The sequence below is a fragment of the Triticum urartu genome, chromosome 5 (assembly GCF_003073215.2).
Source record: "Triticum urartu cultivar G1812 chromosome 5, Tu2.1, whole genome shotgun sequence".
NCBI classification, from domain to species: Eukaryota; Viridiplantae; Streptophyta; class Magnoliopsida; order Poales; family Poaceae; genus Triticum; species Triticum urartu.
Window position 1 is genome coordinate 536290582 of NC_053026.1, and position 18306 is coordinate 536308887.

Consider the following 18306-nt stretch of genomic DNA (forward strand, 5'->3'; position numbering starts at 1 on the left):
GGGATTGCCATGCAACAGATGCACTAGAGCTATAAGTGTATGAAAGCTCAAAAAAAACTAAGTGGGTGTGCATCCAACTCGCTTGCTCACAAAGACCTAGGGCATTTTGAGGAAGCCCATCATTGGAATATACAAGCCAAGTTCTATAATGTAAAATTCCCACTAGTATATGAAAGTGACAAAATAGGAGACTCTCTATCATGAAGATCATGGTGCTACTTTGAAGCACAAGTGTGGTAAAAGGATAGTACCATTGCCCCTTCTCTCTTTTTCTCTCATTTTTTCTTTTTTCTTTTTTTGGGCCTTCTCCCTTTTTATGGCCTTTTTCTTTTTTTCTTTTTCGTCCGGAGTCTCATCCCGACTTGTGGGGGAATCATAGTCTCCATCATCCTTTCCTCACTTGGGACAATGCTCTAATAATGATGATCATCACACTTTATTTACTTACAACTCAAAAATTACAACTCAATTCTTAGAACAAAATATGACTCTATGTGAATGCCTCCGGCGGTGTACCGGGATGTGCAATGACTCATGAGTGACATGTATGTAAGAATTATGAACGGTGGCTTTGCCACAAATACGATGTCAACTATATGATCATGCAAAGCAATATGACAATGATGGAGCGTGTCATAATAAACGGAATGGTGGGAAATTGCATGGCAATATAACTCAGAATGTCTATGGAAATGCCATAATAGGTAGGTATGGTGGCTGTTTTGAGGAAGGTATATGGTGGGTTTAAGGTACTGGCGAAAGTTGCGCGGTACTAGAGAGGCTAGCAATGATGGGAGGGTGAGAGTGCGTATAATCCATGGACTCAACATTAGTCATAAAGAACTCACATACTTATTGCAAAACTTTATTAGTTATCGAAACGAAGTACTACGCGCATGCTCCTAGGGGTATAGATTGGTAGGAAAATAACATCGCTCGCCCCCGACTGCCACTCATAAGGAAGACAATCAATAAATAAATCATGCTCCGACTTCATCAGATAACGGTTCACCATACGTGCATGCTACGGGAATCACAAACTTTAACACAGGTATCTCTCAAATTCACAACTACTCAACTAGCATGACTCTAATATCACCATCTTCATATCTCAAAACAATCATCAAGTATCAAACTTCTCATAGTATTCAATGCACTTTATATGAAATTTTTTATTATATCCCTCTTGGATGCCTATCATATTAGGACTAATTTCATAACCAAAGCAAATTACCATGCTGTTCTAAGAGACTCTCAAAATAATATAAGTGAAGCATGAGAGTTCATCTATTTCTTCAAAATAAACCACCGCCATGCTCTAAAAGGATATAAGTGAATCACTAGAGCAAATGGCAAACTACTCCGAAAGATATAAGTGAAGATCAATGAGTAGTCGAATAATTATGTAATGTGAAGACTCTCTAACATTTAAGAATTTCAGATCTTGGTATTTTATTCAAACAGCAAGCAAAGCAAAAGAAAATAAAATGACACTCCAAGCAAAACACATATCATGTGGTGAATAAAAATATAGCTCCAAGTAAAGTTACCGATGAACGAGGGGATGCCATCTGGGGCATCCCCAAGCTTAGGCTCTTGGTTGTCCTTGAATATTACCTTGGTGTTCCTTGGGAATCCCCAATATTAGGCTCTTGCCACTCCTTATTCCATAATCCATCGAATCTTTACCCAAAACTTGAGAACTTCACAACACAAAACTCAACAGAAAACTCGTAAGCTCCATTAGTATAAGAAAATAAATCACCACTTAAGGACTGTTGTGAACTCATTCTAAATTCACATTGGTGTAATATCTACTATATTCCAAATTCCCTATGGTTCATACCCTCCGATACTATTCATAGATTCATCAAAATAAGCAAACAACACATAGAAAACAGATTCTGTCAAAAACAGAACAAACTGTAGTAATCTGTATCAACATATACTTTTGGAACTCAAACAATTCTGAAATAAATTGTTGTACATGAGGAATTTGTCTATTAATCATCTTCAAAAAGAATTAGATTAATAGCACTCTCAAGTAAAAAATGGTAGCTAATCTCGTGAGCGCTAAAGTTTCTATTTTTTACAGCAAGATCACAAAGACTTCACCCAAGTCTTCCCAAAGGTTCTACTTGGCACAAACACTAATTAAAACATAAAACCACATCTAAACAGAGGCTAGATGAATTGTTTATTACTAAACAGGAACAAAAAGCAAGTAACAAAAATAAAATTGTGTTGCCTCCCAACAAGCGCTATCGTTTAACGCCCCTAGCTAGGCAGGATGATTTAAATGATGCTCACATAAAAGATAAGAATTGAAACATAAAGAGAGCATCATGAAGAATATGACTAGCACATTTAAGTCTAACCCAATTCCTATGCATAGGGATTTTGTGAGCAAACAACTTGTGGGAACAAGAATCAACTTGCATAGGAAGGTAAAACAAGCATAACTTCAAAACTTTAAGCACATAGAGAGGAAACTTGATATTATTGCAATTCCTACACGCATATGTTCCTCCCTCATAATAATTTTCAGTAGCATCATGAATGAATTCAACAATATAACCATCACATAAAGCATTCTTTTCATGATCTATAAGCATAGAAAATTTACTACTCACCACATAAGCAAAATTCTTCTCATTCATAATAGTGGGAGCAAACTCAACAAAATAACTATCATGTGAGGCATAATCCAATTAAAAACTAAAATCATGATGACAAGTTTCATGGTTATCATTATTCTTTTATAGCATACATGTCATCACAATAATCATCATAGATAGCAACTTTGTTCTCATAATCAATTGGAACCTCTTCCAAAATAGTGGATTCATCACTAAATAAAGCCACGACCTCTCCAAATCCACTTTCATCAATATAATCATCATAAATAGGAGGCATGCTTTCAACATAATAAATTTTCTCATCAAAACTTGGGGGACAAAAAATATCATCTTCATCAAACATAGCTTCTCCAAGCTTGTGGCTTTGCATATCATTAGCATCATGGATACTCAAGGAATTCGTACTAACAACATTGCAATCATGCTCATCATTAAAATATTTAGTGCCAAACATTCTAATGCATTCTTCTTCTAACACTTTGGCAAAATTATCGGAATCCTTATTTTCACGAAAGACATTAAAAAGATGAAGCATATGAGGCAACCTTAATTCCATTTTCTGTAGTTTTCTTTTATAGACTAAACTAGTGATCAAACAAGAAACTAAAAGATTCGATTGAAAGATCTAAAGATATACCTTCAAGCGGTAACCTCCCCGGCAACGGCGCCAGAAAAGAGCTTGATGTCTACTACACAACCTTCTTCTTGTAGACGTTGTTGGGCCTCCAAGTGCAGAAGTTTGTAGGACAACATCAAATTTCCCTCAAGTGGATGACCCAAGGTTTATCAATCCGTGGGAGGCGTAGGATGAAGATGGTCTCTCTCAAACAACCCTGCAACCAAATAACAAAGAGTCTCTTGTGTCCCTAACACACCCAATACAACGGTAAATTGTATAGGTGTACTAGTTCAGCGAAGAGATGGTGATACAAGTGCAATATGGATGGTAGATATAGGTTTTGTAATCTGAAAATATAAAAACAGCAAGGTAACTAATGATAAAAGTAAGTGAAAACGGTATTGCAATGCGTTGAAATAAGGCCTAGGGTTCATACTTTCACTAGTGCAAGTTCTCTCAACAATAATAATATAGTTGGATCATATAACTATCCCTCAACATGCAACAAAGATTCACTCCAAAGTAACTAATAGCGGAGAACAAACGAAGAGATTATTGTAGGGTACGAAACCACCTCAAAGTTATCCCTTCTGATCGATCTATTCAAGAGTCCATAGTAAAATAACACGAAGCTATTCTTTCCGTTCAATCTATCCTAGAGTTTGTACTATAATAACACCTTAAGACACAAATCAACCAAAACTCTAATGTCACCTAGATACTCCAATGTCACCTCAAGTATTCATGGGTATGATTATACGATATGCATCACAAAATCTCAGATTCATCTATTCAACCAACACAAAGAACTTCAAAGAGTTTCCCAAAGTTTCTACCGGAGAGTCAAGACGAAAACGTGTGCCAACCCCTATGCATAAGTTCACGAGGTCACGGAACTCGCAAGTTGATCACCAAAACATACATCAAGTGGATCACATGATATCCCATTGTCACCACAGATAAGCACATGCAAGACATACATCAAGTGTTCTCAAATCCTTGAAGAATCAATCCGATAAGATAACTTCAAAGAGAAAAACTCAATTCATCATAAGAGAGTAGAGGGGGAGAAACATCAAAAGATCCAACTAAAGTAGCAAAGCTCGCGATACATCAACATCGTTCCGAATCAAGAACACATAGAGCGATCAAACATGTAGCTACTGTACATACCCTCAGCCCAGAGGGAGAATTACTCCCTCCTCGTCATGAGAGCGCCGGGATGATGAAGATGGCCACCGGAGATGGATTCCCCCCCTCCGGCAGGGTGCCGGAACGGGTCTATATTGGTTTTCGATGGCTACGGAGGCTTCTGGCGGCGGAAGTCCCGATCTAGGTTTCTTTCTGGAAGTTTTAGTATATATAAGAGGTTTTGGTGTCGAGAACAAGTCAGGGGGGTCTCCGGGCTGTCCACGAGGTAGGGAGGCGCGCCCAGGGGGGTGGGCGCTCCCCCCACCCACGTGGGCAGCCCGGGAATCTTCTGGCCCAACTCTTTTACTCCATGTCCTTCTTCTGGTCCAAAAATAAGTTCCATGAAGTTTTAGGTCAATTGGATTCCGTTTGGTTTTTCTTTTCTGTGATACTCAAAACAAGGAAAAAACAAAAACTGGCACTAGGCTCTAGGTTAATAGGTTAGTCCCAAAAATTATATAAAATAGCATATAAATGCATATAAAACATCCAAGGTTGATAATATAATAGCATGGAACAATCAAAAATTATAGATACGTTGAAGACATATCAGGGGTTACTGCAACAACAACCTGCTGATCACGTGAGCAGATTTTCTTTGTTGTGCCTGACTGTATGCTTGAAGATAAACTGCCATCTCTTTTCCTAGACACGGAACTGTTTGCCGACACGGTGCCTGGCAAGGCAGATCAAGTAGGGTCATGGGGATGCCCAAGTTCCATAAGATCGTTTGTATGATTTTAAAAGATTGATCATGTACCTTCGTGGTTTCCTGGTGCTGGTAATCGGGGTCCAATCTTGCTTACTAAAGGCGTGCTGAATTGGGCTTGATCTACTGATGCAATGCGAGGTACATGGTCAGTGTTCGTGTCTTCCCTCTTCAAGATGCACCTTTTGCTTCCATGCGCCTTGCAACAAGTGCAGCTATCTGCTATGCATGTCATTGGCTTGTCAGTGAAAGTGAACATATTGGACTGGAACGCTTGACGTATTTCTGTAATATTTGCTAGCCCACGGGCATTCTGCTCCCGAAGAAGTATACCAAGTTTCTCCGCTGACTACATAAATACATATAAAAAAAGGTTAGGTGGCAGTCAAATTGTAAGTAGCTGATGAACATGGACAATGGCTTTAGGAGACATACTATGCTTGGGTAGCGTGTTCGTATATAATTTGAAAACTCTTGCGGGCCGGTTTTGGCACAGCTATTCCGTAGAATTGGTGTGCACGCTGCATTTGCCTTTTTTGGCGCTCTCGTGGGCTTTGGTGTTTTTGTTGCACAGACTTCCTTCAGACTGCATCCAATTAGGTTTCTCATAGAGAGCTTGCTACACACCTATTGATTTGAACGCATGTTAGAATCATGTTCTGATGTAGTACTAATTGACATAAAAAATGTCTTCGATTTGGCATGTTTTGCTTACCGCTGCGCCGTGAAAGGAAACTTCGCCCGGGGCAACATTCACTGTAATTTTCTCAACCATATTCTTGATCGACTCATAGTCATACAAGCCTATAAGCGGGGTTACACCTCTTGCCCTGTTTAGAACACCCAGCTCGAGGCTATCAAGCACAAAAAGCTGCAAATGAAAACAACAACAGGAAAATCATGTGAGCATGTGCGACTAACTCATTAGAAAAATTCTAATGGTTTTCATCAAGAAAAACACGAACACACACCTGCAGAAATAGATGACATCCAACTATATGCACGGTTGGGTTTCTTCTCAAAACATCTGCCTTGAACTTTTTGACAGCTTGAAACAGATTTTTCAACACATATCCTCCCCAATTCCAATCCTTTATCTTGCTGATATCATTCAGTGCAGCCCAGCAATCAATGGATATATAATCGTGCTTCGCAGTAGGTGCCAGCACATGACCAACAACAAAAATAACAAAAACTATTTTGAAGCAGTCCTACTCTAACTAAGTAGATGATTCTATTATGCATCTGCTTAAGTATGCCTCTGCTGCTTTCAGGCTGTGGGTGCCTCTGTCACTAAACGATGCTGCCACACGGGTATACTCAATGCAAGCTGCTGACAGCTCGACTCCTTCGGCTTGTATGGTTGAATCGCCACATGGGAGGCCAAACACATAATTCATGTTCTTGTCACATAGTTGAAGAACACCTTGGCCCTCAAGATTTATTATACTTGAATCTACATCGACTCTATCCATTAGATAAGCGTTGTATTTCAGGTTGATCTTCTGCCATGGTTTTAGCTCAAGCATTCCATCGAATCCAATTTCCCTGACTAACTGGCGCTTGAATTCACTAAACTTGCTTATGACTGAACCCACTTTGAGCACAGATAGCCTGGACGTGAAACATGGTGATTCAGGCAAACCAGTGGAGCCACCTGAACCATCCCCATCACTGTTCCAATCTTCAGGCGACTGTTCGCTGTTCTCTAATCGATTGACAACCATACCAGCTTGGATCCCGCTAAAAAACCAGTCATCTTCCCTCTCTACCCTAAAAAATGTTTTGAGAACCCTAATCGATTGAAGCAAAAAAACTAAGAACAATGGCGACCTAGCGTTTGCAGCAGATCGTGAATGGATTGGAATGGAGTACCTATGCGCCTTGACCGGCCGGATGATTTTGGGCCTGCCCACCCCTCGCCCCCGGCACTTGTCGGCCCGTCGGAGGAGAGAGATCCTAGCCGCCGTCCAGTAGTTCGACGGCGAGGGGGCTGTTGCTCCCCCTTGGTCCCTCTGGTGGATTCCCCTTCCGCGGCGAAGAAGCAGAGTGAGGTGGGTGGAGGTAGATGACAGGTGAGGAGGAATGATGTGAATGCGTAGTAAATTGCATGACGTGACGTATCAGGGACGAGCCAACAGGGCTGCGCGGCGCAAAGCTGTTCCACGCTGCACAGAACCTGGCCTCTCGCGTGAATCATTGACACTGAATAAGCTGTTAGTTGATACCCAACGGCGAAACGAGATTATGGTTGTTTCACTAGTCTCCCAACAGAAATGTGATTATTAATAAAAATTTATGGATCTGCGTAATCAAACTACCTATTGAATGGCGTGTTTCGATGCATAATTTGAGGTTGATTTTGTGTTCCACAAATGTGATCATGTGCGGGCAGGATTTGGAACAGATTATGCATGATAGTATTGCAGTTAACCTCCTGATTGTTCTAATAAAAATAAAAACCCAATTAAACGGTAAACTAAATAGATATGTGCAGTTAGTTCTTCCATGGTCAATACTGGGCCACATCGGCTGCTAGATGCACTGGTGGACGTGGCTCTCCGCACGCTACAGCACATGATTGTGCTAGTACGTGCCAGTCTTCGCGCTGGTACATGCAGAGAAAAAACAAGGGAATTGCACAAACCATCACTTATTGGGATGGCGTTACGCAAAACACCTACTATACGGGGTTGTTGCGGAAAACACCACATATTGGTGTAATACATTACATATAGGTCTAATCTAGTATTTGGCTGCATTGACATAATTACAGACAAATGGGTCCTGCTTGTAAGTGCACGCGTGGCAATAAAAACCGGCCACATCAGCCAACATATATTAGACCAAGAAATGAAAAGACCAGAGTTAAAAAAACAATTTAATAAGTGGGTTGGAAGCCGACTCACAGAAAAAGATGGGCTGAAAGTCCATATCGATAAAACAACACACAACCATCTCGTACAGAGTGGCTCGAGCAGAGAGGAATGACCTCGCACAGGAACAACAGGCGGCGGCGACGACGACCATCCTGTCGCTGGTGATGGAGCGGAGCCAACCGTTCCCCATCGTCGGGTAAGCGCCCCCCCCCCCCCCCCCCCCCCCCCCCCCCCCCCCCCCCCCCCCCCCCCCCCCCGCCCTCTCACCCAGGCTCTGCTCATCTTCTCCCCTACCTTCTAGGACTTCTTCCCCCTCATGAAACCCTACATTTTGGGTGTAAATTTTGCCGTCGATAGACATATTTTTGTTTAGGATCCTATTTTTTGGGGCGTTTGTGTTGTTATTACTTAGGTTCTGTGCTCGATTTTGACATGTGTTTAAGGCCTTGTCCCCTGTGTCAGTATAAATTTTGATTCAGCAACATATCTGATTATTATCCTTTATCCAATGGCAGTAGCAAAGAGAGCAACACCAATCCTCCATCCAGCATGGAGTGGCCTTCCGATTGGTACATCGAGGAACCAAGGGCAATCCATCAAGATTGTCCCATTAACACCCAGTTTGACTTGAATCTGGAACACTCTGTGCAAAACCAGCTCAACATGGGTTGCCACGTCCAGCAAAGAGAAGAAATGGATGAGATGCATGCATTTGAATCTCCACAAATGAATGCCAGTTTTTCCGAAGACCTTGTATATGAGCCACATTCCAGTGAACAATCAAGTTCTGATGCTGAGGATGTACTGCAGGCTCACCTAGAAGGAGACACGGATGTTGAAGAATTGTTCCCGGTACCTGATGAGGAAGAATTGGTTGAGGATCCTAGGGTGGACAAGGCTGCTATGATAAGGGAAGCAAGAAGCAAAAATGCGAAGGCCAAAGCAATCAAGATCAGGCAGGTTAAGCAAAGGGCAGCCGCAGGCACAATTGAGGATGCATTTTGTGCTTAGTGATAGTTGTAGTGACGACAATAAAGAGATAATAGATTTAGACGATGATGATGGTGCTGTGTTGGAATCAGAAATAGTAGTGAGAAAGAGGAAGAGCAGAGCAATGCTAGTGAAGAAGAGAACATACTATGACGAGAGCAAGAGTAGTGCACATGAGCAGTTTGCCTTGGACTTGTGTTTCCATGATGTCACACAATTAAGGAAGGCTTTAGAGAATTATCACATAGCTCACATCAGAAATTTCACATATTTGAAAAATAACCAAGAGAGGGTGGTTGCTTGCTGTAGTCGGGCGGCACTCGTGCTTTCATGGTTTGATCATCTCAAATAAAGGGAGAAAAGACGCATTGCATTAGGCAGATAATGCTGCCACACACTTGTGGCACTACCACCGATACATCAAGGATCAACAACACTTGGCTTGCTAAGGAGTATGAAGATGAGATCAGGAGTGATCCAACCATGAATATAACTGCTCTTATTGATGTTGTGCACAAGCGCTTTAGAATTGAAATATCCAGACACATGGCGTATAGGGCGAAGAATAAAGCTCTTGAAGCTATAGAAGGAGACGAAGATAGGCAATACCTACGTATCAAAGATTATTTGCAAACTGTAATGGAAAAGAATCCTGGTTCTAGATGCCATGTATGACAATCCGTCCAATCAACAAACCTGAAAAGAACCCAAGGTTTCATGGTCTTTTCTCTGGTCTGCATGCGCAAATCGAAGGGTTTAAGAATGGTTGTAGGCCTTTCATTGGTAAATATCTCACCTCTTTATTCTATCGTTTAATATTTCTCGCCTTTGTCAATTACATTTATCTAAATTTTTTACTATGTATAGGGATTGATGGATGCTTTCTTAAGTTGGGTAATGGAGCACAAGTGCTTGCCGTCACAACTCGAGATGGCAATAATAATTTTATCCGCTCGCATTCGGTGTCGTTGGAACGGAAGATACTGCTACATGGTCATGGTTTCTCAATCAACTCAAGTATGCACTAGGTGGTACCGCAGGTCAGTTTGGCACCTATACCTTCATGTCTGATAGGCAAAAAGGTCTCCTAGCTGCTGTTCATTTGGTATTCCCTCAGTCTAGCAATAGGTACTGCCTTAGGCACATATATGCAAATTTTTAAAGTGCTGGGTACAAGGGCGGAGACCTTAAGAAACTAGTAGATGATGCTGCTTACGCCTTTGATAAGTGTGACTTTGATGTTGCCATGGAAGAACTCAAAAAAGAGGATAAGGATGCATGGGAATGGATGTGCAATATACCACCTAAACATTAGGCACGTCATGCACTTGACACACACTGCAAGACTGACTTAGTGGTCAATAACATTAGTGAGGTGTTCAACAACTACATTCTCAAAGTCAGAGATAAGCCAATAGTGACCATGATTGATTCAATTAGGACCAAACTAATGCCCAGATATGCATCTAGGAGAGAAGGGGTAGAACATGTCCAATGGGAAATTACTCCTACTTATGTTGAAAGATTAGAGTGGGGGAAGAGAAATGCAAGATGGTGCACAGCTGTATGTGCAAAGAAGGGTCTATGGCAAGTTACAAATATCCCAAGGACTTATGAAGTTAATTTAACCGAAAGTAAATGTGGTTGCTTCAAATGGGACCTGACCGGTATACCTTGCAAGCATGCTGTTTGTGCTATCTACAAAGCAAAAGAATTTCTAGATGATTATGTCAGTGACTTCTTTAAGAAGCCCATGTACAAAGAGGCATACAAGAATCTCATATATACAGTGCCAGGTCCCCATGGATGGACGAGAACGGAAACACCTGATATAGACCCGCCTAAGTATGAACCAAAGCGTGGAAGAAAACAGAAGAAAAGATGCAAAGGAAAACATGAATCATCCAAGTCTAGTGTTCAAGTAAGAATGACCACAATCAAATGCTCAAATTGTAATCTATAAGGGTATAGGTACACAAACTGTGCAGAACCTTTGAAGCCACACTTGGCAATAAGAAAGTCACGACACAAGGTAATCGTTGTTTTTCTCCTATTTTTTCTATGGTTACCATAATTTACAGATTTGACAAACTTCAAATGTTTTCAGACCGTGCGGAGGCTACCAGATGAAGCTTCGCAGCCTGCTGCTCCACGTCTAGCTCCTTCACGCGTTGCTGCCCCACGTCCAGCTCCTTCACGCGCTGCTGCCCCACGTCCAGCTCCTCCAAGGGCAGCTGCTCATTCCTCTCAAGAATCCACCGTGACAGGAAGATCTTCAAGTGCAAGCAACTCACGTTTAGGAATGCGACGATATGAAGACAACAGATTGTTTTCCTACTTCACTCCGGGTCTAGGGTACCAACCTCATCAAGAATGAATGGCGTATAGTGGTTTGTAATGGCCATGTTGCGACTTTGCAAGTACCAAACCTAATGGATGTACCTTTTGGTGTATGAGACTAGTCATATTATTTTAGAAAAGTGTGAAAAAATTCTAGTAAATTACGCATGTGTACAGTACCATTTCAGGAAAGTTTTACCCCATTTGGATTAATGATTTGCTAAATAATGGAAGTTTTATATAGCCCATTCAATTTTTTTGTTCAAAATTTGACATTTTCAGAAAAATGTGAAATAATTCCAGTAAATATTACATGTATTCAATACTAATCTGGGGAAGTTTCGGCTCAACTGGACCACAGGTTTTGGAGGTAATGACAATCTAATATGTTGGCTGATGTGGCCGGTTTTTACAGCCACGCGTGCACTTACAAGCAGGATCCATTTGTCTGTAATTATGTCAATGCAGCCAAATACTAGATTAGACCTATCTGCAATATATTACACCAATATGTGGTGTTTTCCGCAACAAACCCGTATAGTAGGTGTTTTGCGCAACGCCAGCCCCAATAAGTGGTGGTTTGTGCAATTCCCTCCAGAAAAAACAGCCCATCAGTGTACAAGTGCGATATGTTGTGCGGCCCATGTCAGCAGCGTGCGACAGGCCTAGCTTCCTTTCCATGTGCGTGGGGCCGGCGTCGATGAATACGGCCACAAAAAAACGGATGCACACATAATACAGAGGCAGCGGGGATCCACATGGCGCCAGGACGGATGAGATACCGGTTGGCCTGGTGCTCAGCCGCCATTGGCATTTTTCGATGGTACTTGAGCCATTGTTGATGATTATGTCGGGCAGAGCCGGGTACAGAACATATTCTTCTTAAAGTAGACTTCGTGTCACTCATGCCACTATCATAGCTTTCCCCATAGGGTTACAACTCATGATACTTAAGGGTTACCCCGTGGACACAACCTCTTTAAGACCATCTCCAACAGTGGTGTGAAAAGACGCGCGCGCGGGGTAAACCGGCATTTTAGCGCGCTCCAGCGGTGGCAGGAAAGTAGCGTGCGCGGGAAAAGGCAGCAACTTGTGCGCTAGATTTGGCGCACCGCTTCCGGCGCGCCTATAAATTGCGGCGCTTGCCACGCGGCCTCCACACTGCCACGTGCGCTCTCCCCGCTTCCTCTGCCGCTTGCTCGCCCCGCCCCCACCGTGCCACCATGCCACCGCGCCACCGGGGATCGTCTGGCTACCGCGGCTTCCTCGAGTGCCCCGGCGGCAGCTACTACACCGAGATCCGGTCCGGCAATGTCCAGCTCGTCCTCGGCACGTTCGCGACCGCGCATGAGGCCGCCCGCGCGTACGATGCGGTGGCGTGGCGCCTAGAGAGGCCTCCGTCGCAGATGAACTTCCGTGACGTCTTCACGCACGAGCAGGCGCAGGCCGTCGCCCCTCCACCTCGTCTTATCACGGATCAGGACCGTGCGGAGCACGGTCGGCGGCAGCACCGCCTCCTCATCGCCGAGGAGGATGAGCGAGCCATGGAGGAGTGGCGCCGGCGCCACCCGGAGGACATCGCCGCCGAGCGCGCCTACTGGGCGGAAAGGACGGCAAAGCGTCGGGCAGAGCGGGCGGACAGGCGTCGGCGGAAGGCACTGGCGATATCACAGTGCGATATCGTTTAAGCAGGTGAGGAGTCGATCTTTGAGGATAACGATCTTCGTTGGGACGAGATGTGGCTCGATACCTCGGAAAACACCAGCGAGGATGATGATGATGATGAGGACGACTCGGAGTAGGTTGTAGTTTCACCATAGTTTATCTAATTGCACCGTAGTATGTAGTTGCACTGTAGTTTTTATGTAGTTGCTGTAACACCCCGGATGTAACTTTCCCAATTTGTACTCCAACTCTTGCCGTTTCCGGCGTTAAGTTATATTTATTCCTCGGGTTCGGGTCTTTGTCTCCGTGTGTTGTTTTCGTTTTCATGCATCTCATATCATGTCATCATGTGCATTGCATTTGCATACGTGTCCATCTCATGTATCCGAGCATTTTCCCCGTTGTCCGTTTTGCATTCCGGCGCTTCGTTCTTCTCCGGTGGTCATTTCTAGCTTTCTTTCGTGTGTGGGGATTAAACATTTCCGGATTGGACCGAGACTTGTCATGCGGCCTTGGTTTACGACCGGTAGAGTGCCTGTCAAGTTTCGTATCAATTGGACTTCGTTTGATAGTCCAACGGTTAACCGAGGGACCGAAAAGGCCTCGTGTGTGTTGCAGCCCAACACCCCTTCAATTTGGCCCAAAACCCACCAAACTCTGCTCCATGTCCTAGAGCGTTCGATCACGATCACGTGGCCGAAAACCGCACCTCATTTGGACTCTCCTAGCTCCCTCTATGCCTATATATACACCCCTCCGTTTTCGGATCATCTCCCCTCTCGAAACCCTAAAAAAAAGATCCACCGCGCCGGCCGGCCACGTCCGATCCGACCGGACGCATCGCCGCAGCCAGCCAGGCGCCGCCACGTGGCGGGCGGACCACATCCCCGCCGCCTCCCAGCCGCCGGCCCGCAAGGCCCGGGGCCGGCCCTCTCCTTCGCCCGACCGGGCCCGAGGCCAGCACCTCGCCCGCGCCTTTCTTCTCCGGCGACCGCCGCTCGCCGCCACCATCGCCGCCGCACCGCCCGGCGCCGAGCCCGGCCGCCACCGACCTCGCACCGCCGGCCATCGCCGGATCCGGCCGGGCCCCGCCGTCCTCTTCCTCCTCCTCCCACGCCGGCCTTCTTCCCCGTCAAGTCCGGCGAGCTGCTACAGTAACTCTGGCGTGCATCGGGAAGTGTGCGGATCTGGATCCAGATCTGAGAAATTCATCTCGGTTGACTTTTTCATCCCTAACCCTAAATTTTTGTGCATACTTTGACCAGTGATATCTCCGCATCCGTAGCTCTGTTTTGGACATATAGTATATCAAAATGTTCATCTCGACGAGTACATCATTTCATTCCATTGCATCATTTTCATTTGAGCTCATCTTGATGCCCAAAATGCTGTTAGAAGGAGGCTTCGTGAGTTAATTGTCAGATCTGCTAGTTCATCTTAGACTTTTGTCATTTTTGCCATGATTATTGTGTACATGATATGCCTGTGAGTCCTTCATATGTTTTATTAAGCATTTTGTCTTCTTTCCAGAGGTGCAACCCATGCATTTTTAGGATGTGTGTGGTGACTTGTGCAAGCTTGCAAAGTGAGGCACCCGGTAAATCTGTTTTCAGGGACTTTGTTGTTTTCACTAAGTCTGGGATATTTTAGTTCATGATGCCATATGTTCAGCTTGTTTCCTAGTGATCCGTGCCTCTTTTGAGGATGATCAGTAAAGGAGTTTTTTTAATCATGTTATGATCTATCCATCCATGTATTTGTTTGCAATTATGGAGCACCCTAGCTTGAGTCAATCGAGCTCTACTTTTGCTTCGTGGTGAATCTGGGCAGATCGTCAACTCGTTTGCGATTTTGCCGGCGTTGTTGTAGTTGATCCATGCATACTATGCCATTGTTCTTGCCATTTCTAGCTTGTATTTTGTGCCTTATTTATGGGTGTATGCTTGCCTTGCCATGACTTGCACCTTAGTGAGTGCATCGAGCTCGTTTACATGCCTTCGTGAGTTATATTTCAGCATGTCTCAGTTTTCACTAAGTCTGAAAACTGATTATGTTTTGGCTATGTTCGTGTGCCTGTTAGTATATTTTGTGATCCCTTTTGGCCCCAGGTCACTTTGGGACTTTTGTTAAGCTTGTTGAGTAGCTCCATTACATGTTCTTACTTGTCTTAATCAGGTCATGTATCATGTTGTTTTTCTGCTCCGAAGAGGGCTTCGTGATCTGAAATTTCAGACAAGTGTTAATTTCACTAAGTCTGGAATCTGTTTTGCATTTGCGTTTTTGCCATGCTTGTTTGAACCTCATAATGGATGAATTGGCCATAGCTCAGTGCTAGTCTTTTGTTAAGCATCTTGTGTGCATCCCTGCCATGTACTTTGTTGTCATGTTTGGTGGCTGTAGCATGTTCATCTCATTGCATTTAGATGCCTACTTGCTGTAAATCGCATACCGGTGTCATTCTTAAAACGCTTGCCATTTCCAAACCGTAACTCCGATTCCGATGATCTTTATATCGTTTTCAAGCGATTTCATCTCATATTTCCAGTGGCACCCTTGGAATTCCAAGTTGAGGCAAGGTTCATGCATTTCCTGTCATATCTTGCATTTTGCATCCCGCATCGCATCCCGCATAGCATGTCATCATTTCATCATATTGCTTGGTCTTGCACGTGGTTGATTGTATACTTGTTGCTTGTTTGTCTTGTTTGGGTAGATCCGGGAGACGAGTTCGCTACCGAGGAGCCCGTTGAGTTTGCTTGTGAGGATCCAGTCAACTCTGACAACTGTGCAGGCAAGATGATCATACCCTCGAAATCACTACTATCTTTGCTATGCTAGTTTGCTCGCTCTTGCTATGCCAATGCTACGATGCCTACCTTTTGCTTGTCAGCCTCCCAATTGCCATGTTGAACCTCTAACCCACCATTGTCCTAGCAAACCGTTGATTGGCTATGTTACCGCTTTGCTCAGCCCCTCTTATAGCGTTGCTAGTTGCAGGTGAAGATTGGAGACCGTTCCTTGTTGGAACATCTTTTATTTACTTGTTGGGATATCATTATATTGCTATGTTATCTTAATGCATCTATATACCTGGTAAATGGTGAAAGGCTCGGCCTCTCGCCTAGTGTTTTGTTCCACTCTTGCCGCCCTAGTTTCCGTCATATCGGTGTTATGTTCCCGGATTTTGCGTTCCTTACGCGGTTGGGTTATAATGGGAACCCCTTGATATTTCGCCTTGATTAAAGCTTTTCCAGCAATGCCCAACCTTGGTTTTACCATTTGCCACCTAGCCTTTTCTTTCCCTTGGGTTCTGCAGACTCAAGGGTCATCTTATTTTAACCCCCCCCGGGCCAGTGCTCCTCTGAGTGTTGGTCCACCTGTCAGCTACCGGTGGCCACCAGGGGAAACTCTGGGCTGGCCTACCCGTACCTAGGACAATCTGAGTGTGCCCTGAGAAAGAGATATGTGCAGCTCCTATCGGGATTTGTCGGCACATTCAGGCGGTGTTGCTGGTCTTGTTTTAACCTGTCGAAGTGTCTTGAGTTACCGAGATACCGAGTCTGATCGGAACGTTTTGGGAGGAGGTCTATTCCTTCGTTGACCGTGAGAGCTTGTCATGGGCTAAGTTGGGACTCCCCTACAGGGATTGAACTTTCGAAAGCCGTGCCCGCGGTTATGGGCAGATGGGAATTTGTTAATGTCCGGTTGTAGATAACTTGAACCTTAATTAATTAAAATGAATCAACTGTGTGTGTTACCGTGATGGCCTCTTCTCGGCGGAGTCCGGGAAGTGGACACGGTGTTGGAGTTATGCTTGCGCAGGTTGTTCTTCTAGATTCTCGCTCGCGCTTTGCCTCCTCTTCTCGCTCTATTTTGCATATAAGTTAGCCACCACATACGCTAGTCGCTTGCTGCAGCTCCACATATACTTTTGCCTTACCCTTCCTATAAGCTTAAATAGTCTTGATCGCGAGGGTGCGAGATTGCTGAGTCCCTGTGGCTCACAGATACTATATCTCCAGATGCATGTCCAGGTGATTCCGCTCCAGGTGATGAGTACGAGCTCAAGTGGGAGTTCGACGAGGACTCTCAGCGATATTATGTGTCTTTTCCTGATGATCAGCAGTGGTGCCTAGTTGGGGTTTGATTCGGGCCTTGTCGCATGTTGGGTTCTTTTCTATTTTGGCGCCGTAGTCGGGCCATGAGTGTTTGTATGATGGATGTTATTTATGTACTTTGATGTGACGTGGCGAGTGTAAGCCAACTATGTATCTCCCCCTTTTATTCTATTATACATGGGATGTTGTAATGATTGCCTGACTTGCGACATTGCTTTCAATGCGGTTATGTCTCTAAGTCGTGCCTCGACACGTGGGAGCTATAGCCGCATCGAGGGCGTTTCAGTTGCACCGTAGTTTTATCTATCTATGCTATGAACTATGTAAAATATCTATGTATCATTTTATCTATGAACTATGTATTGTTTTATCTAAAAAATATGTATGCAACCTAGTCCAGAGTGTTCATGTGATAGCGCGCGCTGCATTTTAGCGCGCCTGCTGGAGCTATGCGCGCGCTAAATTTTAGCACGGCTGCTGGAGCCAGCGCTGCCCGCCGCGCCAAATCAGGCGATGGGCACGCCGCACGTTGGGCGGCTGTTGGAGATGCTCTAAATGTTCTCCGTAATTTCTGGTCAAATGTGAAGAATAGGGGCAAAGGCTTTTACTGTCACCTTGAATTGCCTTCACGTCCTAGCCCTTTATGGTGACATACTTTGTGACCATAAGGCACAAATGCTGAGTGGGGCCCCTTCACAACATTCAGGAAGTTATTAAACTAAGCATACAACAAAGAATATCGTATCCACAATAACGTTTCAGATCCTACACATATCAAGGTTCATCCATATCCTTGATAATTAGGGAAAAGTGCTCTAGACCTATCTTCTCACACATGGAGATAACAAACATCATGACAAAAGTGCTCTAGACCTATCTTCTCGATCTTTCAGATCTGCTGTTGGTGGAGGACATGGGAAGAAATGGCAGATGGCTGGCCACCAGCGTCGGCCACCTAGGGCTTTGCACGGCGGTGTCGACCGACAACAGCAAGGAAGAGAAGCATTTTAGGAGACGCCCTAGTGGCCGAGATGAGTGGTCACGCTAGTCGCCCTAGCGAGTGATGCGGCAACATTGTTGTTTCTTGTTTTTCGACATCACTTCACTAGTTGAGTAGGTAGAGTTGTCCACTTATCCCAGACAACCCTTAGAAACT

The 18306-nt window shown here is 44.3% G+C and overlaps 2 protein-coding genes across 2 annotated transcripts; one reads left to right on the forward strand and one right to left on the reverse strand.

Moving 5' to 3' along the window:
* Positions 1 to 4917: 4917 nt before the first annotated feature.
* LOC125510490 lies at positions 4918 to 7270 on the reverse strand. The gene is made up of 6 exons (XM_048675688.1): positions 7034 to 7270; positions 6130 to 6259; positions 5874 to 6029; positions 5594 to 5785; positions 5210 to 5507; positions 4918 to 5125 (listed from the first exon to the last, which is right to left on the reverse strand). The coding sequence occupies exons 3-6, from the start codon at positions 5931 to 5933 to the stop codon at positions 4977 to 4979; spliced, it is 699 nt and encodes a 232-aa protein (XP_048531645.1). The 5' UTR covers positions 5934 to 6029; positions 6130 to 6259; positions 7034 to 7270; the 3' UTR covers positions 4918 to 4976.
* A 5320-nt stretch (positions 7271 to 12590) lies between these two features.
* Positions 12591 to 13055, forward strand: LOC125555381 (ethylene-responsive transcription factor RAP2-1-like). Its single transcript, XM_048718359.1, has one exon. It carries the CDS (start codon positions 12591 to 12593, stop codon positions 13053 to 13055), a length of 465 nt encoding a protein of 154 aa, XP_048574316.1.
* The last annotated feature ends 5251 nt before the right edge of the window (positions 13056 to 18306 follow it).

Coding starts and splice junctions, on each gene's coding strand:
- LOC125555381 (XM_048718359.1), top strand. CDS start 12,591: ATGCCACCGCGCCACCGGGGATCGTCTGGCTACCGCGGCTTCCTCGAG.
- LOC125510490 (XM_048675688.1), bottom strand. CDS start 5,933: ATGGTTGAGAAAATTACAGTGAATGTTGCCCCGGGCGAAGTTTCCTTT. Junction 5,786..5,873: donor TTTCCTTTCACGGCGCAGCG/GTAAGCAAAACA, acceptor TCAAATCAATAG/GTGTGTAGCAAGCTCTCTAT. Junction 5,126..5,209: donor AGCACCAGGAAACCACGAAG/GTACATGATCAA, acceptor CTGCCTTGCCAG/GCACCGTGTCGGCAAACAGT.